This window comes from Phascolarctos cinereus, unplaced genomic scaffold, assembly GCF_003287225.1.
Source record: "Phascolarctos cinereus isolate Bilbo 61053 unplaced genomic scaffold, phaCin_HiC Scaffold_5;HRSCAF=322, whole genome shotgun sequence".
NCBI lineage: Eukaryota > Metazoa > Chordata > Mammalia > Diprotodontia > Phascolarctidae > Phascolarctos > Phascolarctos cinereus.
Genome location: NW_027555958.1, coordinates 338,864,260 through 338,892,072, shown reverse-complemented (window position 1 = coordinate 338,892,072; position 27,813 = coordinate 338,864,260). Strand labels below are relative to the sequence as shown.

Here is a 27,813-nt window from a genome sequence, read left to right as displayed (position 1 = left end):
AGACAAAGCTTCAGTTTTGAATATCATGGCAGACTTGTAAATCACTACCTTTTCATTTGGCAAAGATGTTTATGCTGTAAAGAGGTTTCTGAAACAAGGTCAGGGTGTTGCCCTCTCACTGTCTGCATGGGGTGTAGCCTGTTGAAGATTATGGGATTGAAGTCGGTCTATTTGTGCATTTTGGGGTGTTTTTCCAGATTTTAAACTGAATCTTAAATTTTCTCCACAGAGAAACACATTCCAGTCTGTCTTAGCTTCCTCTGACTCCAGTTCGTATGCCATTTTCCTTTACCCAGAAGATGGTTTGCAGTTCTACACCACGCACTCCAAGAAGGATGAAAACCAAGTTTCTGCTGTGGTTGCATTTAGTCAAGGCTCCGTGGGTTTCTTGTGGAAAAGTGATGGTGCCTACAACATATTTGCTAATGACAGAGAATCCATTGAAAATCTGGTCAAGTATGTTTTCTTTGTTCTTGAGGAGACATTCCTCTCCCTGCCATCTTCTGTCCCTCTAATTAATAAGCCACCTTGGCTCTTCCCATTTTTCAAAGTGGCATGGTTATATGCAAAGTATACCACCTGAGGGTGTCTGCCTCCTACAAATTACTTTTTTAATACTATAATTTTAAATTTTTATTGATGTTTATTTTTATATCAGTTTTGTTTCCAGATATAGCCCTTTTCCTCCACTATCCAATGAGTTATCTCTTCTGACAAAGAATAAAACAGAAAGAAAAAAGAAGCAAAAAAAGGCAGTATCATAAAACTGACTAACCTGGGCCAGGTGAGGAACCTGTGGCCTTGAGGCCACATATGGCCCTCTAGGTCCTCAAGTGTGGCCCTTTGACTAAATCCAAACTTCACAGAACAAATCATTGTTCTGGACTAACATATAGGATCATAGCTCTATTGCTGTAAAGAACCTCAGAGACCGTCTAATTCAACCCCTTCATTTTACATATAATGAGGTTAAGTGACTTACCCAGACTCATACAGATAGTGTCATAGGCAAGAGTTGAACCTAGTTCCTCTAACTCCAAGGTGAGTGCACTGAGCCTAATAATATCTGTAATATTCCACAATCATAGACTATCACTTACTTTTTAGATTTCTATAGTTCCTTTTTGGGGGAAGAGTTTGTTCTGCTGTGAGCCAAGTAACTGTATGTATCCTATGTTTATGGAATTGTCCTGACTGCCAGCAGTTTGTGTTATCATCCTAAGGGGTATGAAGCACCAAACCCTTCTCTTACTGTGAGCCCAGGCTCTGAGAAAAAAATACCCCAAAACTTTCTACCAGGAATGGCTTTCAGGGTAGAAAGGAACAGGGGCAGCGTGCTTCCTTGAAAAGAGTGCTGGATTGGGAGTAAAGGACCTGGATTCCAATCTTGACTCACTCATAACTTTTGTGATCCTGGGCAAGTCTCTTAATCTCAGGGCTTCAGTTTCCTGATGTTTAAAATAAGGGGGTTGGGCTAGATGACTTTATATAGTCCCTACTAGCTCAAAAAAAAAATATGGTCCTACTTTGTTATACAGAATAGGGCTAAAGAGGGAGATATTTATACTGGAGTTTCCTGGGACCCAAAATGTCTATCTCCCTTTGATTTCCCTCACTATGATGGGCTGGGCAAGGGGAAACCCAGCAGCTTTCATGTAGCAAGTTCTGATTTATCGTTCCCCTGTCCCTGGGGGCTTCCTCTGCTTGAGCCGAAGGCATTAAGGTTGATCAGATATCCCATTCAAGATTAAATTCAAAATTACTTTGAATTTTTCCAACTTGTACCTTTAAAACCTTCCTGATTGATGGCATGTCCCCCTTTTCCAATCTATTTGTCCTTTGTATAAATGAAATCTGTGATGAACATTTTTAAATGTCTATGGTATAAGCAAAATAGTAAAATTTTGAGGAAGGAGTGGGGATTAAAGAGAAAAGGGGATAATCAAGAAAAAGGATGGGTTTAAATGGGAGGGAGGATGGAGCATTTTTAATAGCTTGGTATTAATCACTAAGAATCTTATTATGTAAGGATTTTCGCCAACAAGATGGGAATCAGTAGTATTTTAAGATAAAATAGCTTCTCTTAACTCCACCTTCTAAATATCTCAAAGGAGATTTGTTTAATTGGGAAAACCTCTAGTATTTGTGAGCAAAGAGTTTTCTGTGCTCTTAGCACATAGCATAGCACATCCCAGTGGCCCTGGAAATTCTTGGTCCTGTGGCAGGTCAAATGTTCACCCGTTTGAACCCATTCTCCCAGTCCCTGCCACTTTTGATAAGCATGCTATTTTGGTACGTTACAGAAGATTTCAGACACAAAGGTCTTGAGGGTGGAGGAGAGTCTGTTTTATATCTATGTGGGCTATTTACGACTTGTTTACTAATTTTGGATAGGAATGCTTTCTGAGAGCTGCTGTCCTATTTTATCCCTAGGAGCAGCAATGCAGGACGTCAAGGTGTCTGGGTTTTTGAGATTGGGAGCCCTTCCACTGCCAGTGGTGTGGTGCCAGCTGATGGCAGCCTTGGCTCTGATGGCACAGAATATGAAGATGAGGAAGATGAAGACTATGACCTGGTGAGCGTGTCTGAGAGGTCCCTGGGCTTGGAGGATGTGGGCACCACAATTGACCCTTACGATGTCCCCAGGAGAGGAGATGAAGACACATATGATTTGTTAAATCCCATCTCCCCACGTCACGCCAGTACGGAGAGACCACCTCTAGAAGAACCCATTGTGGTGGATCAGTACCCGGATCCTTCTGGTAGGGGAACCAAGTCGTTCCTGTACCCAGCTGAAGGATTTCCCCAGCAGCATGCACAGGTCATAGATGTGGATGAAGTAGAGGAAACAGGGATTGGTAAGGCCATTTAACTTGCTAAGGGTACATGTTTGGGGACTTTACTTTGGGAAGGGGAGGATTAGTGTTTGCATTGCTTGTGGTGTAAAATACAGATAATCCTGGTAGATTTGCAATATGGAGTTCATAGAATTGAAAATTGGGAGGGACTCAAGTGTTTATATAGTTCAAGAGTTTTTAACTTCATGTCCGAAGGTTCCCCAAGGGGTCTGTGGCTAGATTTCAAGGGGTCTTTGAATTGGGGCGTTTTTTTTAAAAAGCACATATTTATTTTTGTTAACCTCTAATTGAAATTTAGCATTTCCTTTAATTATTTAAAAGCATTTTATTTTTTGGGTGAGACAATCAGGGTTAAATGACTTTCCCAGAGTCACACAGCTAGTAATTGTCATGTGTGTGAGGCCAGATTTGAACTCAGGTCCTCCTGATGCCAAGGCTGGAGCTCTATCCAGTATGCCACCTAGCTGCCTCTAAAAATGTTCTTTTGAAAAGGGGTCTGTAAGATTTACCAGAATATGAAAGGGAGCCATGACCAAAAAAAAAAGTTCAGAACCTGTGGTCTAGTCCAGCCTCACCACCACCATCGGCACCATTTGACTGATAAGGAAATTGAGTTGAGTACAGCAGCAGTGTGTTGGTGAATATTTAACAACTGGCTCTCCGAAAACAACAACAAAAACCATGTATATACAACATGCTCTTAAGATTAATCTGCATCATGAATGTTTTCTCCATCATTTCCTTAAGTCTAAAAAATCAACAAAACAGCAAATCAAGCCCTGGTTTGTAGTATTTGCTAATATATAAGGTGTAAATTCTCAGACTAAAAATCTGACAATTGACTCTCTCCCGTGAGCCTTTTTGAGCTGGCTCCATCACACTGTTACAATGGGACATGAGCTTAGAGCAGAGGATGCGGTCTGATAGTTTGTAAAACCTACAGTTAGAGAGAGTTGTAATGTAGACATCAGGTCTTCAGAGACTGAATAGCTTTTTGGAGTTGGAACTATGACTATGGAGATGTCAGGGTGCTTTCTCATTTCTCCTAGCATTCCATCCCACCCATCTGAAAGGATGCTTCGAAAATATGACCTTGAGGATCCAGTTTTCTTATTTGTAACTCTTAACACATGAGATGGAATGTAAGAGTTGAAATGGACCTTTGAGGTCATCTTGTTCACTCAATGAGAAAGTCTCTTTCATCCAATCTTTTCTAGTAATGGGGAACTTGCTATCTCACAAGGCAGCACGTTACATTTTTTAAAAAAGTTATTTATTTTATTTTGAACTTAAGAAATGAAACAAGCATTTCCATAATGTAGTTTGATAAAAAAAATACACATGAAACTAACCAATCTATTGTGTACAACTTGCTATTCCTTTTAGATATATATAATAAAGTTATCATGTAACTTTTCCCCCCTTTTTTATTTCTTCTCCCCATCTTAGAGATGGCTATCATTAGACACAAATATGTACATATGAGTAAAATAATTCTATACATACATTTATTTATCAGTTCTTTCTTTGGGTACCGACAGCATCTTCCTTCATAGATCCTTTATGGTTAATTTGGGTATTTATAAGAGTCAAAATGACTTAGTTGCTCAAAGTCATTCTTAAAATGAAATTGCTGTTACTGTTAACAATGTTCTCTTGGCTCTGCTCATTTTGCTCTTTGTTATTTTATGCATTTTCAATCTCCTCCAATTGTTAGAAAGCTCTTCCTTGTGTGGATCTGGACCTGGCTCCTACTCATCCTAATTTTTACCTTAGCACATCAACATAATAGGTAATTCTTGTTCCATATCATAACCCTTTAAGTACTCTAAGATAGCTTGATTTCCCTTCTGAGTCTTTTTCTTGTTAACCTTAGCATCCTCAGGCCTTCTATTTATCCATCTGTCAACCAGAAATAATTTTATAAGTTCTGTCTGTGGTATTTAGGATAGTTGATTGTTTTCCTTTTGTAACTCCTACATCTGTTGCTGCTCTGGTGGTCTGTAAAAACCACAAATACAATATGGCAAATCCCTGTTTGTAAGCTAGTCTTGAGGTATAGGATTTAGTTACCCATCAGGATAATAGATAAGATTTTAAGAGATGGAAAGGACCTTTGGGATCACCTACACCCCTCACCCCCCATTTTATAGATCAGGAAACTGAGACTCTAAAATGTGAAAGGTTTGCCCAAAGTCATGCAGGTAGCAGGGGACAGAGCTGGTATTTGAACCCAAGTGCTCTGGTTCCAAATCCATTGTTCTTTCCCCAAACCATGCTGGTCATATGTATGTTTCTGAGGCACAAAATCTGACCTGCAGCAATCTGAATCTGGGTTTATAACAAGGCTCTTTTGTATTTCTATTAAAAATAATGTGTTCGTTAAATTTTTTTTTAATGCTAACATGATATAATTCAGCAAAAAAGATTTAAATGGGATGGATCCAAGTCTATTTTATATTACCTCTTTTAATGATGATGATAATCCATGCCTACATAGTGGCATAGAGGAGAGAACACTGGGCATGGTATCAGAAAGACCTGGGTTCAAAAATTCTACTTTAGACATGAGCAGTATGACTCTGCACAAGTCACTTAACTGCTCAATGCCTCAGTTTCCTCATCTGTAAAATTAGGAGGTTGGGCTCAATGGCCTCTAAGTTCCCATCTAGCACTACTTCTATGATTCCATGATCCAAATGTATACAAATTGCTTTATTCGAGATAGGCCCATGGAAGGTTAAAGCAAGTGTTATTTCCATTGTAGAGATGAAGGACTAAGGCTCGATGAAATGACTTGCCTGTGACTACATAGCCAGTCTGGGTCAGATCCTACCTCTTCTGCCGCCCAGACCGAGGCTCTTCTCACGGTCTTACTGTACCTCTTTAATGATATTTGCATGGTCTTATCCCCCTCTATAAAGTTATTACAAGGCTTGGAGAAGTCTTATTGTTTCATTTTTATCTCCTTGTTGTGATTTACTACATGGCCAACAAAGGCAGTCATAAGTCATATTTTGTGCTTGAACTTCATTTGAAATTCCCAAAGAAAGCAACAGGCAAGATGTGGAGATGTGGTGATATTCTGATTCCATGAAGGAGCTGACAGAAGCAGAGAAAGGTGGTGATTTACTCCACGTCACATAACAAATTGGTGGCAGGATGAGGAAAAGACTGCCTTCTTTTGACTCTTGACTGAAAGCTAAAGGCATCCATGTTCCCTCCTTTAAACATTTCATCATTGGTGTCTTACATGATACTAAAAGTTCCTAGGAACATGGCAATCTGCCTCTTAAAACTGTGTTTCCAATTAATCTTCCCCAGATGTTTTGGATGCGTTTCCCTCAGATGTACTTATTCACTTGCAGATGTCTAGTTTGATTCTCATTCTATTTCCTGCCATGTTTCCACCCTATTAGGTATGTCTGAATTTCTCATTTGTGAAACGATCATATTTTAAGCAAGACCATCTCTACCTCTCCTAACCCATGGTGGTATATTTTATGTTTGTTGAAAGGAGATTTATGCTAGTAAAAGCCTTGAACTGAAAACCAAAATCTGCCCTAAAATCAGGTGTTATTCCCTCTCCTGTTCCCAGCTCTTTGACTGTTTTCATTAGCAAGTGAAAAGTGACTTCACCCTAGCCTTCAATGTATTCATGTTGTTATCCATGAAGGCCCCTACTGACAGACAGGCAGTAGGGAAACTACTTGAAAGCTTGGGGCACAGTTGGAGGTTGGGTAATCAATAGCATTACAAGTGTGTTTGTTCAGTTTAGAGGCCCTGATTTCTTTTCTTCCCAGCTCCCTCTTTATGCATCCTCTGAAAATGTCCCTTATGTGACTCCATTCCTGGAGGATTAATAGAAATTACGTGTGATTAAATTTCTATTGCTTTTGACCTCACTCGTGCATTGGCTTCTAATTATGCACGGAATTGTTATCACAGCCAGAAACCACTCCCTGTTGTGTTTGGATAGACCACATACAAAATTAATTTGCTCTGGATTGTTCAATTAAATGAGCTAGTTCATAGTTGTGGTAAGAAGGAACCTAAGAGATGAGATCTTTAAATAGCAAGGTTTTTTTCCCCCTTTTTCTTTGACCAAAGGTTTTTAAGCTAGGTGTGACTATGTTTGTGAAAAACATTGGGGAGTAGTTTACCTAGGTGTGGTATGAATGCTATCTTCTGATTACTGATTTAGGCTTCTGTATTGCCTATTGTGAGATGGCTGTCCCCCACCCATCTGACTACCTTCAGATTTATTCTCATAGGCCTGGCACTTTAAGGTGGATATTAAGTGAGGCAGTTCAATCCACAGAATGAATTTGTTCTTCAGTGATAATAAGTGTCCCATGTAACAGTGGTCTTCTCTAGCTAAACAGCTACATTCTCTGCTATGTATACCACCTACTCTGCCTCCTGAGGAGGGGGAAGAAGTCATTACATTTGTTAGCTTATTTAAGAAATAATTATCGTTAATCATAAAAATTTCCCAGGTTGGCAAAAATCATTGCACATTAGAATTTGGGAAACAGTGTGATTTAGTATAGAGTAACTCATTTTAAAAAGGCATGGCATTTCAGAGTCAGGATGTCTGGGGTTCAGGTCCTGTCTCTGATACATCTTGATTGTGTGATTCTGGGCAAGTCACTTAATGACTCAGTGTCCCGGGCAACTCATTGGTACAGGGATTTTTTTTTCCTCAAGAGTTCTCTATATCACTCCCCCCCAAAAAAAAAGTTGTTAATTATGTTATGAACTCAAACTTTCCTATCTTCCTTGGTTATTTGAGTAATGGTACCATTCCCATTTCAATGACCCTCCCCCTCCTTTTTTTTTGTCTGTAGTGAATTTTACTTTTTATAGCTATGTCTCGTTTCTCCTCTGGTAAGCAATTATGAATTCCTCTAAGTCAGAGGTTCTTCACTATTTTTTGTGTTCAAAAAGACTCATTTTGGCAGTTTGGTGAACCCTATGGACCTCTTCTCAGAATATTTATTGCTTACATTCAAAGTTGAAAAGGCATATTAAATTTCAGTTAAAGGTTAGTGAAACTAAAGATGTAACTTTTCCTGCCATCCAAGTTCATAGACTCCCTTCAAATCCGGTGGTTGAGACCTCACATTCAGAACCCTTGTTCTGATGGAATACGTTGTGCTATAAGAAATGACAAAGGGGGTGGTTTCAGAAAAACCTGGGAAGACCTACATGAATTGATGCAGAATGAAGCAGAAGTCATTGAGGAGATCATTGTACACAGTAATAGCAATATCAGTAATGATGTTCAACTGTGAAATATTTACCTCTTTAATCAAGACAATGATCCAAAACAATTCTGAAGAACTCATGATGAAAAATGCTGTCCACTTCCAGAAAGAAAACTGATGATCTCTGAGTGCTGATTGAAACATATTATTTTTCACTTTATTTTTCTTGGGTTTTTTTTTTGGTGATATGCCCTAATATGGAAATGTTTTGCATGATTTCACATATATAATTGAAATCATATTGCTTGCCTTCTCAATGGTTAGGGAAATGACTGGAGGGAGGGAGAGAATTTGGAATTCAAAATTTAAAAAAAAAGAATGATAAAAATAAAGAATTTTTTAAAAAGAAGAACCTATGCTCCAGATGTGGTGTAAGGAAAGGCATCTCAAAGTATAGCCACAGGTAACACTCACAGAGGCCCTCACTGGAACATTTTTTTCCCCCTTGAAACAGTTTTCAGGTACAACACTGATTCTCGACAGACTTGTGCCAATAACAGATACCAGTGCTCCATTCATGCACAATGCAGAGACTACCCAACAGGTTTTTGTTGCTATTGTGCCGCCGGATATACTGGAAACGGTAGACAGTGCGTTGCCGAAGGTGAGTCACTCACTTATAATGGATTTGATGGGGTGTTGAGGGAGGTGGCAGGGAAGGGAATGCTTGCTTTTAAATTGCTGCCTTCACCCAAGTCTCTGGAGACATTTAACACTTTTAGAAGTGGGATGAGGGGATTCTCAATACCAGAAAGGAGGTTGGTCACCAAGTGATGGCATTTTTAGTTATGGGGCCTCATGAAATATGTCTCCCAAAGAGTGGAAGGGTTATCATTCACACTGGTAGAGTGAGTCTCAGGTCATTGAAATCACAGATCCTTAAAGTACTAAAAACAACTAAAATATACCTAGATGATGCAAGTGATTTTGAATCTCCTACTCCCTGTACTTACTTTCTACTTTGCTAATGGACTGGCTTTAAATCTGCTTGTTCTTGTTTGAGTAGGTCTGTTTCTTTCCCATACTATGTATTTTTTTTAATCTTAGATGCTTCAGCCCTTAGTGTAGATAAGCCTAATGAAAGGGCATGGGCAGAAATAGTGAAATTAGGTAACGAGGGGGTGGAATCATTAATATCTTTTAATTTCCCCTGCTTTCAACTCTTCATTTTTTTTGTTTTTATTTTTATTTTTTGTCTAGGCAATGGGGTTAAGTGACTTGCCCAGGGTCACACAGCTAGTGAGTGTTATGTGTCTGAGGAGTCAGGTCCTCCTGACTCCAAGGCCGATGCTCTATCCACTGCGCCACCTAGCTGCCCTGAACTCTTCCTTACCATCCTGTAAACTCTACTAAATTCTATTTGAATTTGTTAGCAAAGCAATATGTTTCACAGATGTAGTTCTATATAACAGGTTGTTAGATTCTGGGTCTGTCCTTAAAAACATTGTGAATTTGGCAGTCTATAAAAACACACCTCCTCCTCCAGCTTCACTTTTTGGTTCCTTTTGCCAGGTGCCCTTGAATCAGATAAGACAAGGCCTGGTACTTTGGAATTCAAGGGGGGACTAAATCATTAGACTCCTGGATCAACCCCACTGGTATATGTCCAGTGATTGAGATCTGCTTTAGCTGTGTCCTGCCCCGGAAAGATATGGTTCGGTTCTTGATAGACCCAATGATCAGAAAGGTTCCTGATTGATTGTATTGGTTTCAGCCTCTCTAGCGATGCCAGTTCTCTGAAGTAGCTCTGGGGCCCCTAGAACCAGCTCAGCATTCTATGGCAAGCCAAAACAGCTTCTGTGTATTCAAAATAAATGAGGTAGTAGTCTTCTGTATTCTGACAGTCATAGACTCTGTCTGTACAACTTTCTTCAGCTTTGATAGCAACATTTTAGGAAGGATGTTGACAAGCAGATTTTTCTGCTTGAGGAGGATTGGAGATCTTGGCATATGAGGAATGAGGAATGTTTATCCTGGAGAAGAGGAGACTACAGGGGACTGAACTAGCTGTCTTCAATTATATGAAAGGCTACCATATAGAAGAGGTATTAGGTTATTCTTTTTGGCAGGGCTAGGACAAAACTAGGAACAGTAGTTTAATATAAAATAATTAGAACTATCTAAAAGTGGAATGAGCTACCTTGGGATGTAGTGGATTCTTCCTCACTGCAATTCTTCAAATGAAGGCTGTATGACTTGTTTGGGTATCTTGTGGAGGGGAGGATCCCTATTTAGATACAGTTTGAACTAGACGATCTTCATAGTTTCTTTGAATTCCACAAGGACAAAGAACAATTTTTTTTCCCGGTTTCCTACAATTTCTTTCTTTCTTTTTTAAAAGTTGAATCAATGACTTTGTTTTTACATCACAGTCATTTCTGAACATAAACCTCTCTTCTTAGCCTTCCATGAGCTTTCTCCTATAACAAAGGAAAAGAAAAAGTTAAACCTGACCAATTAACATACCAATGCAGGAGTAGAAAGCTACAAATAAATCTTTGGGGAAAAAAATCAACCTTATCAGTGTTGGAAGCAAGAAGATTTTCTGTTTTACAGAAAGTTCAGAAATTAGACCCTTCTGCAATTTATTTTTAAATTGTACACACACATATTTGAACAAAAAATGGTTTTGTGGCTTAAATGTTTTTTGGCTTTCTTCTTATTTTTAAAAACTTAATTTTTCAGTTGAAGATTTGACATTTCATTCCCTCACCCTCCCTTTATTAGCTTAGCTTGGCTCAACTCTTTATTGTAATTGTTCCTAGGAGGCATTTTTTTGGTATTAGTCTACTGAATTCATAACATTCTCCAGTGTCATGAAAAATTTGTATGGAAAACTATGCCAAGCTCAAAATGCTGTACAGTAAACTGCCTAGTACTCTAGATTAGCTACTTGTAGATATGGAAAACAGCTAGATAAAAATGGAGATATGGAATCTACCCAGGTGTGAGTTTAAGTATTTTGTGCTCATTCATTCAATTGTTAAATAAATTTTCATGGAACACCTACCATATTAAAGATACAGAATCACGGAATCTCAGAGTTGGAAAAGAATTCTAAAGTCATTTAGTCCAACCCATATCTGAACCCATACCTTAACAAATTGTCCATCAATCTTCTACTTGAAAATCCCCAGCTAGGGAGAATCTACTACCTCCTTAAAAAAGAAAAATTGGTATCTGTTGATGTTAAATCATTTTTATTTCCAAATGTATCCCTCTCCCTCCTCTACCTAGCAAACCATCCTTTGGAGCAAAGAATAAAACAGTTCACCAAAACTAACCAATGAGTGGAGAAGATATGTGAAGTTATGTGATATTCCACACTCATAATCTCCAATCTCTGCAAAAAAAGAAAGGGCTGCTTTCCTCAATTCTTTTCTGAGGTTGAGCTTGGTTAATTACACAGACTTAAATTTTACTTTTATTGGTACTTTCTTGTTTACATAATTGTAATTCCTGTGCATATTGTTTTCTTGGTTCCGATCATTTCACTTTGCATCAGTTCATACTGATTTTCCCACATTTCTCTGAATTCTTCACATTTGTCATTTTTCACAGCTTAGTGATCCATTATATTCATGCACAAAATTTGTTTAACCATTCTTAAATCTGGGAACATGACCAGTACTTGGCCCCAGGGTAGAGAAAACACTCTGCAAAATAAATGACGTTTGAGTTAAGTCTAAGTTCCTTTTGCCTAGAGATCTTTTTTTGCCTAGAGTCAGGTCACCCCCTTCCCCAAGGTAATTGGTTTCTTAGTTCCAATAGAAGTTCTAATTTGTGTTGAGCAAACTTCTAGTGTTAGCCATCATGTCTCTGGAGGCTGGAGCACTTGTGGGGAATATGGGAGCTTTGGATGATAGGTCTAACTGTTTGGGGGCCATTAAAAGATTAACTTCTCCAGATCTCTATGTATATTTCAATCAACCCCATGCCAGAAAACTAAATTAGGCTTACTCCAGTGTGTGAGACCACAGGAATTCTTTGAATCCAGGACCAAGACAGAGAGTCAAATGGAATGGAATGAACAGAAACACATTTAAGGACTTATTGTATTCCAAGAACTGTGCTACATGCTGGAAATACAAATAGAAAATGCAGACAACCCCTGCTCACAAAGTGCTCACCCTCTAATTGAGGGCAGAGAGTACATATAGAACAATCCCGTTAGAGGATGTATGGAAAATCCCAGTCGTCCCTAGGGTGCAGTCACAGGACTGATGGCAAGGCCCAGAGATCTTTAGGGTGTATTGTTGGGAGGGCAGGATTTTGGCTGGAGCTTTTGGAGGAAGAAGTCTTACAGCGGTTCCCGTTCTGGGGCTGTGGGATTATCTCCGAGAGGGCAAGGCTTAGGCTGGGGTGGTTGGGATGGAACATCTTAGGTTGAACAGATCCTCTTCCATTCAGAAGTAGTGATGGATGAGATAATATTCTTGTGTCATAGGCTTCCCATTAATTTTCTGGATGACAGTGATATATCATGCTGTTGTTGTTCAGAGGCATACTGCAGATGTGTATACACAGAGGGATTTCCCTGATCTCGTAACAGAGCCCCAATTGCATAATGATGTTTCATATCATATTATTCATTTCATTATCAACTTTTTCTTAAATTTAGTCCTGAAAAGGACAAGCTTCTTAGCTTATCCTAATATAGTATATCCTGGTACTGTTATCATGGTTTGGTTTCTCCAGGAGTAGGAACTTATGATAACATAAGTTATCCCTCTCCCCTTTTTGAAAGACTGGCTTGAAACTAAAATCTCTGTGGTTTGTGGTTTTTTTTTTTTAAAGAAATCTTTTGTTTTCCAAACAGGTTCTCCCCAACGAGTTAATGGTAAAGTTCGAGGAAGGATCTTTGTAGGGAATAGCCAAACTCCAGTTGTCTTTGAGAATACTGACCTCCATTCTTACGTTGTGATGAATCATGGGAGATCCTACACAGCCATCAGCACCATTCCTGAGTCCCTAGGCTATTCTCTGGTACCCCTGGCTCCTGTGGGAGGCATTATTGGATGGATGTTTGCTGTTGAGCAAGAAGGATTCAAGAATGGATTCAGTATCACTGGTAATTTCCTTACACCATAATCTATGAATCAACTGGCCTTTTCCTAGAATGCCTGTGGAGGCTGGAGATGGTGTTGGGTATTGGGCATCAGAAAGGAACACTATGCCTGGGTGGAAAATATTTTGAAGCTTATTTTGGTCTCTGTAGACAGAGCACACTGTTCATTGTATTCTTTACAATAGTATGAAGGCCAAAGGTGCTGTCAGCTTTCAGTGAGAGGTACTAAATGACAGTGCCTAGGGCTACATGTTGACCTAGCAGACGTTTCATGGCAGAGATAACTGTTAATTTGAAATTCTTTGGCAATGCAAGTGACTACCATCAATGCATACATGATAACACAATCCCTGGCCTGAACTCACATAGGCTGCCACATTCTATAGGCTATTAGGTTTCAGGTTCAAAACTTAAGAGGCATTTGACTTCTAGCCTCTTGATGTGTTAAGAGGAAAAACAAACATCTAGCCTTTCCTGAGCTAATTTTTTAAAGGGTCTCAATTTCCTTATCTTCAGAATGATGGGGTTTGGACTAGATGACATCTGAAGTTTCTTCCAGCTCTAGATCTTATGTTCAAAGAAGGTAATTTAGCAATAGCTGATTACTTGACTAACAATTCTCTGAGAAGAAAGGAAGCTCTTTTATAACTAAGTCATTGTCTTTGAAAATCTCCATTAATCATTCAAAGCATAGGGAAAAGTATGTACACAGAGCTTCTGCTTGTTCCCTCCCAGATGAATGCAAATGGAGAAATCCCACATGAACTCATAAATTTGGCTTCCTCAAGTCTCCTCCAGCTTCAAGTGCCCAATGCTCCCTAGTTATTTTTTCCCCTTTCCTCTAACTACCAAAACAAGAAAGCATCAGAAGTCAATCTTTATATGTATCGATTAGCTAATTGTCAAATGAATTACTTTCACTGCGTTACCTCAAACAGCCTTTGCACGTTAAGTTGTCCATCTCTAACCGTGGAATGAAAGCCTTCCTTCTTGCCTCCTTCCCTATCTGTGCTGACAGAAAAAAAAAAAAGTCAGCCTCTTTCCTCCACTAACATTATCATGGCTCACCTTTCTTTCCCTCCCTTTTATTCTGGCCCTAGACTTCAAGTTGCATTCATCATGTTTTCTACCCCTTCTGGCATTATTTTAGTTCCTACTTAATAATACTTTCCTGCAGGAGCCTCTTGGGATATGTCCTTATACTGCTTGGGTTATACTTCCTCCAGTAACAACCTTTCTTATAAAGAAATATGTCATTGAAATGCATCCTCTTTGTTAACAGAGGAATGCCTGGGGGCATAATTAAAATTCTTCTTCTATCTCGCGTTATATCTGCTGAGTCTTCAGGTCCCACAAACATTTCTCAATTAATTAGGACAATGTCTTGAATATAGTGCATCTTTCTTAAACATTCTCCTTAGTTATCATCATCACAGATGTTCATTTAATAAACATTTATTAAGTGCTTGCTGTGTGCATTGCACGGTTCAGAATACAAATGAAATGGAAGACAGGATTCTTCCTCTTAACTTGTTTATAGTCTAGGAAGGGAGACATACCAGAAACAGCCAGAGAATATAAACAAATTAAAGATAACATACTACATTACTTCCTTAACTGTGACCATATTTGTGAGGGGCCACTATGTTTTTTAAAATGTACCCATTTTAAACCTTTAAAATGTTCTGATTTCTAAATATTAGCATTTTTTCTTCCTGTCTTAGTCCAAGTCCAAGATCTATAGTCATGATCATATTAATGGTATAACGACAGGAACTGATTTCTGTATTATTTTTTAAGGTTTATACAAATTTTTTAATGTATATTATCTCATTGGAACTTCACAATAGCCATGTGAGATAATTACTACAAATTTTATTATCCCCATTTTTCAGATGAGAAAATTGAGGAATAATAGATTTTAGAACTGGAAGGGAGCCCTTATAGGTCATTTAATCCAACCCCCTCATTTTATAGATAAGGAAACAGAGGCCCAGAAGGATAAAGTAACTTGCTCAAAGTCACCCTGATATTAAGTAGCAGTCAGAATTTGAACTCAGATCCTCTAATTTCAAAGCCAAAGCTTTTTCTTCTGTACCACCCTAACGAGATTCTTGGTGTTTGGTGGCACAGGATGAAAATTTGAATTCTCACCTCTCAAGAAAATTAGAAGCTTTTACTTTTTTTTGGTGACCAAAGTAGTCTTATGTATTTTCTTTGTAGCCAGATAGACAATATGTCAACCATGACATCCAAACCATATTCTTTCTCAAATGGCTTTTGATGATTATAATGCTTCAGGGGAAACACAGAAACCTGAAACTGACTCTTTTTTTTTTTTTTGGCCAGGCATTTGGGGTTAAGTGGCGTGCTCAGGGTCACACAGTTAATAAGTGTCAAATGTCTGAGCCTGGATTTGAACTCAGGTCCTCTTGACTCCAGAGCCTGTGCTCTAACCACTGTACCATCTAGCTGCCCCTTGAAATTGAGTCTTGACTTGAGTTCTTCCAGCACTACTTTGGAGAATGGTTTTGTTGCCCTGTTTTAAGCCAGTCTCCCTGGCTTTTCAATCCCAAATGCCCAGGTTATCAGAGAGGTTGAGATACCATTTCAGCTCATTTCTAGTCTCAACTCACGGCTCGTTCAGATTTAGCTTCTTTTATTAATTGAAAGACAATCATCTTTTATTGGAAATCAATTATTGATTTTTTTTAGATACTATTACTTCCTACTAACTACCCCCCTACAAAACTCTCCCTTAAAACAAAGAAATACTGTCAAGTAAAGCAAACTGATATGTTGACAACTTATTCCATACCAGTAGTTCTTCTCTGCTGAGAATATCCAATATCTTCAGTCCTCTAAGGTCAAGATTTGAATCATCCTGTCTCATCCCCTTCCTCTCTTTGTTCTGATCCATCTGCCTCAACCAGTTTTGCATTTCAAAATTAAATGCACCACATTCATATGACTTTAGCTTTCAGGCAGAGATTGAACAGAATTTGTTGTATCTGAGGACCTTTTTTTTTTTTTTAGGCAACTGGGGTTAAGTGACTTGCCCAGGGTCACACAGCTAGTACGTTATCAAGTGTTTGGTCTGAGGCGGGATTTGAACTCAGGTACTCCTGACTTCAGGGCCCGTGCTATATCCACTGCGCCACCTAGCTGCCCCCTCTGCGGACCTTTTTTGACTTGAAGAGGAACCTACAAATTAGTAGTAGCAAAAGTAGTTATAATGTGCCATGTTATGTATGGCTCTTCTCATACCGTTTCCAAATTTTACCACTTCCTTTGGGTTTGAGTCAGTGTATGGACAGAACCTGATCTTTTTTACACATTAGACACCAGAAAGTTTCATCTAGCCCTGTGTGGTCCTGTATGTTAAATGTTCTCAGAGTTGAATCTGAGGCAGAGTTAACATATGCTAGGCAATAACTTTCCTTGGGCTACACTTGGGATGTGAGTAGATTTAAAGAGGAGATAGCTTATACACTCTCATCCAAGTACTTTTTTGCCAATCAAATTTGATGGACCAAGAGACTCTTTTATACGTACAATATTTGCTCAGTCTGTATTTCCCTTCTTACTACTTCTCATCCTTCTCAGTAGCCCAGACACCTCAGCCTTACAGTTGGGGTTTACATAACCATACAATGGGAATAGATAAATGTGGGAAAAACAAAGATAGGAGTGGAGAAGAAATACTAATTTAATTTAATGTTAAATATATTTTGTTGATGTCTTTATATCACTCTCATTTATGGGGGGAGATCCTCTTCCCCCTTACCTCAATTCCAGATTGAATTGTCTTTGAAACAAAGAAAAACATTGTGTCCAGCAACCACTCTGATGATGTATTCAGCATTTTACTCTAATAGTCCCCTGCCTCTCTTCCAGGAGGAGGAAGGTATGAGAAATTCATTTTTCATGAATGGATGCTTCATCCTGCATCAAGGAATGTGATATGGCTGAACCACCCTCAGCAAGAGGACGTGTGCTTAGAATTTTTCTAATAGTGGCGGTGGGTTGCACTGAGCCATATTCTTCCTTCATCATCTTCTGCTGGTTATCAACAACATGCTTTTTGTAAGATCACTAGCTGGCAGGCACCTAGTGGCCATGTAGCAGAAGGTAAATTGGCCCTAGGAGGGTTAAACTCATGAATCCAGTCACTTTTACATGTGGTCCTTAACCAAATGAAAGCAAGGATCTAACACAGATTCTTTTTTTTTTAACTCCACCAGCATATATTTATTAATCACCTATTAGGAGTAAGAATGGACAAGATATAATAATGGTTTACATTTCTATAATGCTTTAAGGTTGGCAAAATGCTTTACATATATTGTCTCATTTGATCCCCAGAACAACCCTGGGAGGCAGGTACTACCACTTTGCATTTTTTTTTAAGCAATTGGGGTTAAATGACTTGCCCAGAGTCACACAGCTAGTAAGTGTCAAGTGTTTGGTCTGAGGCTGGTTTGAACTGAGGTCATCCTGACTTCAGGGCCAGTGCTCTACCCACTGTACCACCTAGCTACCCCTCACTTTGCATTTTTTAAAAACAGCATTTTAAGGTATACAAGAGACCAAGTGAGTTGCTTAGGGTCACAAAGCCAAGTGCAACACAGATTTTTATAGATATATACAAGGAAAGTTCAAACCTCCCAGAATCTCAACATGATTACTTTTTTTTTGTCTGTTTGGAGTTAAGCATGAAAGTGTTTATTGCTGGCCCAGTGACAGTTGGATCCAGTAAGCTGACTACTCCTTGGTGATTTTACTTTGCAGGAGGAGAGTTCACTCGTCAAGCTGAAGTGACTTTTGTTGGCCACCCAGACAAGATGGTCATAAAACAGAAATTCAATGGCATTGATGAGCATGGCCACCTGACCATCACTACAGAGTTGGATGGACGCGTCCCTGAGATCCCATTTGGCTCCACTGTCCAGATAGAACCTTACACTGAGCTCTACCATTATGCCAACTCTGGTAAGCCCAAGTTTCTAGATGAGGTGATCTGTGAACCCCAGACTACTTTACTGAGAATCACGCAGCCTTGGTTTAGTACAGATTTAGTAAGCATCTGATATGGGGATAGAAAGCTATGATTCATATCCTAGTAAAGGGAAATAACCTAGAGATAAAGTCATCATGCCAATTAGAATTTAAGCACATAGGCGAAGTACGGCCAATTGTGACAGAACATAGGTAAGACAGATGACTGGAAAGGACTCAGGGAAGGCTTCATTGAAAAAGTGGTATCTAGTGGCTTTAGGCTGGACAAAATTTTAATAAGGGGAGATCCGAGATTAAGAGGACAGTGTAAATAATACACAGCAGGAGGGAAGGGCTGAGTGAGTTCAAGGGCCTATATTGGCTAGAGGAGGCAATTAAACAACAACAACAACAACAGTTAACATTCTTATATTGCTTACTACGTGCCAGGCACTGTGCTAAGTGCTTTACAATTATTATCTTATTTGATTTTTCTAACCGTCCTGGCAGGTAGGTGCTATTATTATTCCCATTTTATAGATGAGGAAACTGAGACAGAAGTTAAGTGACCAGGGTTACATAGCTAGTAAATGTCTAAAGTTGGATTTGAATTCAGGTCTTCATTATTCCAGGCCTAGTACTTTATCCACTGTGCCCACCTACCTGCTTAAATAATTAAGAAGCTAGAATGAGAATCCACGTCATCCTCCATTCTCCATATCAAAGAGTTACTAATGTCGACTGTAAGAAGCCGAGAAAATTCTGTACCTTATTTTTTCTTGCTTTTGAAGAAATGCATAACTCTTTAAATATCGAATCCAAACTTGGTTCCCTGCCTCTGTGAAAGGTGGCAGAACGTAGTTAGTAACAGGCAATCCTGTAAATGGATAATTTAGATAGCACTGCAGGCAGCATTTTGATATAAAGAAGCCTACTTGTGTAATTTATGTATAATTTTGTCTTTTGGTGAGCTCCTACTATGTAGAAAACTGCAGTGAAGCATAAAATTGTAAAGGCTCTGTATAAATTTTTATTTTAAAGGAAGAAGTTGAAGGTAGCCAGTGCATGAGTGAACAGTGAGATTTCTTTTCCTCTGAAAGCCTTCCTCTCATTGCCTTTCTAGGTTTGATTACCGATTTTTCATAGCTCTGTGGAAACTGCCTTCTGACACAAAGCTAGCTGTGTAATTCCTGGGTCAATTTTGAAATTCTTTTTTTAAAAAATTCTTTATTTTAAAAAAATCCCTTAATCCTAGAAAGCCACAATGTACTAAAATAACAGGAGAAAGAAGGAATTTCTAGAGGCAAAGAGATTGGTCCTAGTAAAGGAAAAGTAGTTTTTCTCACCTGTTCCAATCTCTCATCTGGTGGAATTACAGGTGGGAAGTATTTGGCCTTGGGATATCATTCCTCAAACCTCCTTCAAGATTTCCTTTCTTGCTGTTGATGACATGTTATCTCTCTGCCTTTTCCAGTTATCACATCCTCTTCCACCCGGGAATATAAAGTGACTGAACCTGCCCAAGATGGGATTGCTTCTTCACGTACCTACACTTACCAATGGAGGCAGACCATTACCTTCCAGGAGTGTACTCACGAAGATCCTCGACAGCCTCTTCCTCCCACCCAGCAACTTTCTGTGGATAGTGTGTTTGTCCTATACAACAAGGAAGAGAAGATCTTGAGATATGCTTTGAGCAATTCAATTGGTCCTATTGGGGGTACGTAAAGCAGTAGTTTTATGGGGCTTGAGAGAGAGAGAGAGAGAGAGAGAGAGAGTTTAAATTCATGCTTTAATTTTCCATACTCTTTCTTTCACTCTCGGTATCCAGCATGATTTTGCAAAGGTGGAGTAAGTAGGGGAAGAATGTGCATGTGTATCCTTTGGCCCAAAGGGAAGACCGAAGCATAGTGCTTAATCTAAAACGTGGGTCACCTGTTATCCTATTCCAGTACTCCATCTAAGGTGTTGATGTGCTATCTTAAGCAAAAATGAGGAGTGCATGTAGAACTTACTGTGTGTGTTTTTTTAAAGTCAAGAATCATACCAAAGGCATTCCACTGAGTGCTTAGACGTACTTAGAAAATTAATTTCGACATGTCTACCTTTTCAGATGGCTCCCCTGACTCCCTTCAGAATCCTTGCTACACGGGTACCCATGGTTGTGACACAAATGCAGCGTGCCGCCCAGGTCCAGGAAGTCAGTTCGTTTGCGAGTGCTCCATTGGCTTTCGAGGAGATGGACAGAGTTGCTATGGTATGGCTAATAATCCTGACTTGGGAAGAGCTGGGAGAGGAAATTAAAGACCCATTCACATAGGATCGAAATCATTTTACCACTTCTCACTAATTATGCTTCTACGAGAGCTCATGGTCTTTTGGCTTCTTCCTACGTTTTCCTTTCCCAAACAGAGACCACTAGTTACTTGGAAGTGTGTCATGAATTGATTCATGTCTCCCAGGGCATGCCATCGCTGCCCTTATATGCCAGGATTGCTTATGGGAACTAGAATCCGAGGCCACAGAATCCCTTGATCCAGATACAGAGGCTCACTCACTTTGGGTACAGAATTAGCTCGAAGGGTTCATATTCATATGCCCTTTCTCCTTCACAATTGCTCCTTAATGTTTTATTCCCAAGAATTCATATTTGTACAACTTGCTCCCACCTCCCCTTTACATTGACTCCTTAAGCATTTACTATGTGGCAAGGACTTTGTTAAGTGTTGGGGATACAAATATTGGCAAAAAGAAAGACAGTCTCTGCCCTCAAGGAGCTTACATTCGAATGGCTGAAGATAACACAGAAAAGGGAGCTGAGGTAAAGGCGAGGATGAAAGTCCCTAGTGAGGCAGGGGATGGTTTTAAAGTCCAGAAAATCAGGAAAAGGGCTGGGAGGTAAATGAAGGCTGGATGGCCTGGGCCCCTCCACAAAATGGAACCTCTGGGAGGGACTCACTAACAAGAGTAGGGAGCAAGCCTTGTGGAATAATATTCCAGGGTAAGAAGGCTATAGCCAGGGAAAGTAGATATTTCAGGGCAAAGAAACTGCAGGAGAATGCTTCCTTTTGTGTTCTTTCTATGTTTTCCTCTCCTTTTTTTCCCCTCTCTTTTTTCCTCTTTTCTCTTCCTTCCTCTCCCTTCTTCTCTCTTCCCCCAACCCCTGTCTTTCTCTCTCAGCCTGCTGCTACCATCCCTCAGTGTTTCAGTTCTTAATATATGAGTAGGAAAAGTATCTTAAGAATTTCTAAACCTGAGTGGTTCAAAATTTGATAGCCATCTATTATATTGTGCCTAGCACAGTGTTTGCAGAAAGCAGAAAACCAGGTAAGTCCAAATCAGGTAAAACCCTAATAGAGATGCTTGGATTTGACAGTGATAAGGTGAGCGAATTAATTGAACAACATGTATATGAGAGGGACAGTTAGGTTCAGAGGTTTAAAACTGGAAGAGAGTTCAGAGGTTACCTAGTCTAGCCTCTTCATTTTATAGAGGTGGACACTGAAGCCCAGGGATGTTAATTGATATGACCCAGGTCACAGAAGCAGCGGTACGTCCAGGGTTGGTATTCTTCCCACTGCACCATGCTGCCTCATTATTGATTGACCTTCATCAGACACCAATACTAAGTCTGATGAATAGTAGTTGCAATATGGTTAATGGAATTATAGCCATCCAACATCAATAAATCAAAAAATTAAAGGAATATGAAAGTTACTGACATCTCTTCCAGGGGCACATTTCCCCCTAATCTCAATTCCCCATTTCTTATCCCCAAACTAAACTCAGATGTACTTTACCTTTCTTTTTCTTCTTCTTCTTCTTTTTTTTTTTTTTTTTTTGATAGGCAGTGGGGGTTAAGTGACTTGCCCAGGCTCACATAGCTAGTAAGTGTCAAGTGTCTGAGGCCAGATTTGAGCTCAGGTCCTCCTGACTCCAGGGCTGGTGCTCTGTCCACTGTGTGTTTATCCTTTCTGCCAGATGATTTCACCTTCTAAGAGCCAAACCAGAAGTTAATATCACATGGCATAAATTCAAGCTGCAATTCCTAGACTGCAGCCTTTTGGATTTCATCTACATTTGATGACTTAGCTTATAGATGATTTGATTTTCAAGTCAAACAGTCCCTACCTTGTAAAATCAATATGCAAGTGACAACCAATTATTTTAATATTTCATTTTTAAAGAAAATCTCATTTTCCCTGGTTGCCATCTTGAAAAAATTTTTTGAAGTTAGTATCTTGGAAGGCATGAACAGTTTGCTTTTTGTGCTGTCATTATTTTCTCATTCTGGCTTATTAACATTGTGGAATGTTGGCATTTTCTTATTCAAGCTGCTTATTGTTCTGGGCTACTAAATCATGTCTCTAAGTGTTGGTGCCTCATGTCAATAGCCCTTTAATCTGAAATTGCATTAAGCACATCACTTCATGTATTATTCCAACGTGGGAAGTACCCAGGGGAGTATGGGGGAAACAGCACTGAAAGTGAGTTAAGTCTTCCCTTTCCAACTGGATGTGCCTGTTGAATTCCATGCCTACAGCTATGATCTAATACAATAAAATCTGATGAGCAAAGTGGGGCTGCCTTTGATCAGCCATCAGATGAGCATTCTGTGGTCCAATTTTCCTAATAGTTTTAATTGTGCCAACAGAAGGAGTTCTGCTACTTGACAGAATGCATCCATGTGTTTCTTCAGAGGTTAGAAATTTCTCACAATGGATTACTTAATAAGTAAACAGTGCTCACAGAATATATAGCATCAGACAAGGCACTTGGTGTTTATTTTATAAGACTGAGCCCCAGCCCTAAAGCAGTTTATAATTTCTTAGAAGGACAAAGATAGATAAGTATTTAATGGGTACAGTATGGGAAAAACAAACATACCAAAGCAGAAATAAAAGCGGGAATAGTAATAGCTAGCATTTATATAGTGCTTTAAGGTTTGCAAAATGCTTTACAAATATTATCTCATTTTATTCTCACAACAACCTCTCATTTTGCAGATGTGAAAAATGAGAGAGACAGTTCAAATGACTTGCCCAAATCACATAGCTAGTAAGTATCTGAGGCCAGATTTGAATTTAGGTCTTCCTAGTTCTAGGTACAATACCTGGTCCACTGCACCACTTAGTTACCTGTAATTATATACCTATAATTATAAGTAGATGTGTAGGTCAAGGATTTTACTGTAGGTTGGAGAGTGATAGTTATGACAAGGGAGAAAGGAAACATGCATTTATTAAATGCTTACTATTTGTCAGCCACTCTGCTAAGCATTGAGGATTCAAATACAAATAAAAAGACAGTCCATGTACTCAAAAAACTTGCATTTTAAAAGGGAGCTGAAAAGTTGGAGGAGGTGGGTAGAGAAGGATGGGAAATGAAAAAACCTGATGCGAGGGCATGATTTTGAAGTCCAGAAAATCAAGAACATGGCCAGGAAGGAATGAAGGTAGGCTGGCCTGGGCACCTTCACAAAAGGAGGGGTCCAGAAGGAATTCAATCAATGGGAGAAGGGAGATGTGTCCTGAAGAGGGACATGCCAGGGTGAGTAGGATACAGGGTGAGGAAGCCTTACGTGGTCAAATAAGTTCAATGGTGAGATAGCAGTAGAAGGATGACTTTGAGGTCCAAAAAAAGAGGGGAATGAAGGCAGGTTGGCCTGGCCCCTTCACAAAATGGAAACTACGGGATGAACAGGTAGAAAATTTTCCTAGAGTGGGAAGGATGACTAGGAACTTAATTTTATGGTCTTTAAGTATATATAACAATATATGAGAGAGGTCTCTTTTCCTTCCCTTCACTGAGGCAAAAATAAAAGATGCTGATTCAAACTGAGAAAGGTCAAATTTTAACTAGTGCTTTTCCAATACCTCATGGCATGGGGATTCTTAAAGGCTGTACCAGTGGAGCTTAAGCTTTGTAAACAGACGATGACGACTTTTTGAGAATCGGTCTGGGTAAGTACTAAGAAGCTCATTGCTAGTAGGCTGACCATTAGAGGATGAATTTTTGTCTATGGTAATTCAGGAAAGAAAGAAAATAAGAAATGACCTTTGCTCTGTGTGACTCTCTTCTGTTTCTGTAATGAGCACTGAAGAAAGGTAGAAAACGGTGCCAAGACTCACATAGTTTCTACACCCTCCATAAACATTAACTTCTTTGTTGATATGCTAAATGTAAGATTCTTGTCCTCTGACTAATAAGGGGACATACTAACGGAAAGAATGATCTCAATCTGTTGAATTCCATCATCATCAATCTTAATGTTCTTGAGTAAATGAAATCAGAAGGTGAAAGGGTTGCAGCTAAACAAAAAACGGTTCACAGGTTATACTTGGAGAGGCTAATGAAGAAGTAGGTAGAGCTAGTCTTAGTATGCTTCCAAAGGCGACAAGAAACAACATTTTGTGGTACCTTTGTTCTAGGACTGCAATGCTCACGATAAATATTTTTTAAAAAACTATCTTGAAAATAATGATAGCTTATGTAACAATATTGGTTGCAGAGGATGAAACACTAGAGTAATTTTAAGAATAATTCAATAAGACCCTCCATGAAATTAAGCTTCAGGGGTAAGAAATGAGAGTGACCAAAGACTCATAAACAATACAGAAGCCTTTGTCATAAATATTTTTTAAAGAACAGGCTCCAGGGGCAGCTAGGTGGCGCAGTGGATAGAGCACTGGCCCTGGATTCAGGAGGACCTGAGTTCAAATGCGGCCTCAGACACTTACTACCTGTGTGACCCTGGGCAAGTCACTTAACCCCATTGCCTAACCAAAAAACAAAACAAAACAAAAAAAAACCCCAACATAACAGGCTCCAGATATATTGGCTACCAAATCCTATTACAAAGAGTGAACTTGATTATATTTTAATAGACAAGAAATAACTTGTTATGCAGATGGAAGTGATTTTTTGAATCAACAGTTCTGTGTGGTATCAGACTACTTGTTAGAGCATTTACCAAAATTAATACAAAATTAGAAGAAATAATAAAAAATGAGAGAACATGGTGTGAGATTGAGGCAGATTCAACCTGACCTACTTGAATAAGGTGTTGATGGTGAAAAGTGGGAAATGAATAAAAGAATTTTAAGGGCATTAAAACAGACCATCACCATTTACAAAGGAGGTTTAACCAATATAAATGAAATACCAGAAGAACCTAGAAACTCTATCAGTTGGCAGATCCAAAGATGAACAGAATCCAAATTCTATCCATGGTGTTTATTGTTTGATATTTTTAAAAATGCATCGAGCTTGGTAGAGAAACATGTTGCCTTAAAACAAGGGTTCTTAACATTTAACAAGAGCGCCAGACTGAACAGCGCAGAAACACAAGGAGAAAGCATAGGGTATCATGTTTTTTCCAGCCCAGGAAGCAGGAACAGAAGTCAGATAGCTGCTGTGTCTCGCTGACCCCAGAGCCAGACTGTGGATCTAGATCCGTGGCCTTAGGAGTGAATCTGTGGCTAAGCACAGGGCTGACCCGTGGCTATGTTCCAAGGCAAGAAGTGACTGTGGATTCAGCAAAGATTGGGCCTGATTGCAGGGAGCAGGAATAAGAACCAGACTGCATCTATGCAGCCCTAACCCAGTCAAAATTAGGAGGAGATCTGTGCCTTGGTACGAGGCTGATCTGCTGTATTCCAGGGAAAGGAGCAGTCACTCTTCTAGGAGATCCAGATTTATCTGTCCATCGTCTGTGTGCACCTCAAGAAACAGGGGTAGAAACAAGCAGCAGCATGTGGCATTGATCCTGGAGTGAGGTTGTAGATTTAGCCCCTACCCTGACTGAGGACTGCAGCTATGTGACCCAGGCAAGGAGTTCAAATCTAGCCCCAAACCTTTATTAGCTGTGAGACCGTGGGCAAGTCGCTTAACCCTGTTTGCCTTAGTTCCTCATCTGTAAAATAAGCTGGAGAAGAAAATGGCTAACCACTCCAGTATCTTTGCCAAGAAAACCCCAAATAGGGTCATAAGGAGTTGGACATCACTGAACAACAGATTAAACATTGAAAGCACGATTAATCTCAATATTACATAAACTGTTTATAAAAATAGGAAAAAAAAGAGGTACTCCTAAATTCCTTGTCTGATACAAATATGTCCTTGAAACCTAAACCAGGGAGAACCAGAAGAATGTGAATTATAGCCCAATATCTCTAATAAACATTAATGTAAAAAAAATTTAAATAAAATATTAGCAAAGAAACTACAGCAATGTATCACAAAGAATATATGCTATGATCAGGTTGGATTTTTTCTAGGAATGCAGGGTTAGTTCAATAATATGAAGATTCTAAGCATAATATACCATATTAATAAAAAGAAAAAATCATGTGATTATGTCAATAAATGTAGTTTTTGCCAAAATATACCAATTTCTATTAAAAATGTGAAAAATATAGAAATAAATGGATCTTTCCTTAATATGATAAGCTATATTTTATTTAAAACCAAGAGCCAGAATTGTATGCAATGAGGTTAAATTTGAGGACTTTTCAATAAGATCAGGGTTAAAAGAAGAATGGACATTACCACTACTATTTGATGTCGTGCTAGAAATGCCAGCTATATTAATAAGAAGAAAAAGAAACAAAGGAAATAAATATAAGGGAAAAGGACACAAAATTATTGTGTTTTGCAAACAATTGGATGGTTTACTTAGAAAACCCTAGAGAGTCAACTAAAATTTAATTTAAACAGTAACTTCATCATAGGACATGAGGTAAATACACATAAATCATCAGCATTTTTGTAAATTACCAATAAAACCTAGCAGAAAGTGATAGAAAGAAATTCCTTTAAAAATAGCTGCAGAAGGTATAAAATACATTCTAATAACTAAGAGATACCTATCAATTGGAGAATATCGAAAAAAATATGTCATTTGAATGGAATGGGATACTATTGTACCATAAAAATGAGAAAATGGATGGTTTCAGAGAAACCTGGGAAGATTTGAATGAGCTCATGTATAGTGAAGTAAGCAGAAGCAGAACAATTTATAAAACAACAACACTGTAAAGACAAATTGCTTTGAGGGAGTTAAGAACCCTGATCAATTTAATAACTAGCATGAATACCAATGATGTAGAATGCTATCTACCTTTTGACGAATAGAGGATGGACTCAAGATTCAAAATCAGTTACATATTTTTGATGTGCCCAATGAAGGAATTTGTTTTGTTTGATTATCTATATTTGTTACAAGATTTTTCTTTTTCTTTTCTTTTAAATTCAGTCTGGTGAGGTGGGAGAAAGAAAGACATGCTTGTGAATTGAACAACAAAATTAAATTTTTAAGAATTATGCTGTAGAAGTTAAAAGGAAATGAGCTGGTCGTATAGTGAGAGGAATAGATAAGTGATAGACAGCCCATTATTGATTGGTATTCATGCAATGTCAGATCATCTAGGGGATAAGACATCCACAAGAATCCTACAGGATAAAGAGAAGTAGATAGATTTTGGTCTGCTCTATTGGAGAAAGAACCTGTGGAGATGAAATTATGTAGCTGCATCAATATTGAAGCATTTGAAGAACTTTCAGAATGAAAAGAATGTTTCATGTTGGACTACCAAGAGTACTTTGTCTTCTTCAGTTT

General features: G+C 38.8%; 1 protein-coding gene across 1 annotated transcript in view; it reads left to right on the top strand.

Annotated features, from left to right (window-relative positions):
• The window catches only part of NID1 (nidogen 1), a 108,980-nt gene that overhangs the window by 22,720 nt on the left and 58,447 nt on the right, over window positions 1-27,813 (top strand). Inside the window, exons 3-9 of the mRNA XM_021000400.2 lie at window positions 230-456; window positions 2,434-2,858; window positions 8,583-8,732; window positions 12,948-13,199; window positions 17,988-18,188; window positions 19,669-19,914; window positions 20,308-20,451. Of these exons, the coding sequence (XP_020856059.1) occupies window positions 230-456; window positions 2,434-2,858; window positions 8,583-8,732; window positions 12,948-13,199; window positions 17,988-18,188; window positions 19,669-19,914; window positions 20,308-20,451 (1,645 nt within the window). The remainder of the gene's footprint in view (window positions 1-229; window positions 457-2,433; window positions 2,859-8,582; window positions 8,733-12,947; window positions 13,200-17,987; window positions 18,189-19,668; window positions 19,915-20,307; window positions 20,452-27,813) is intronic.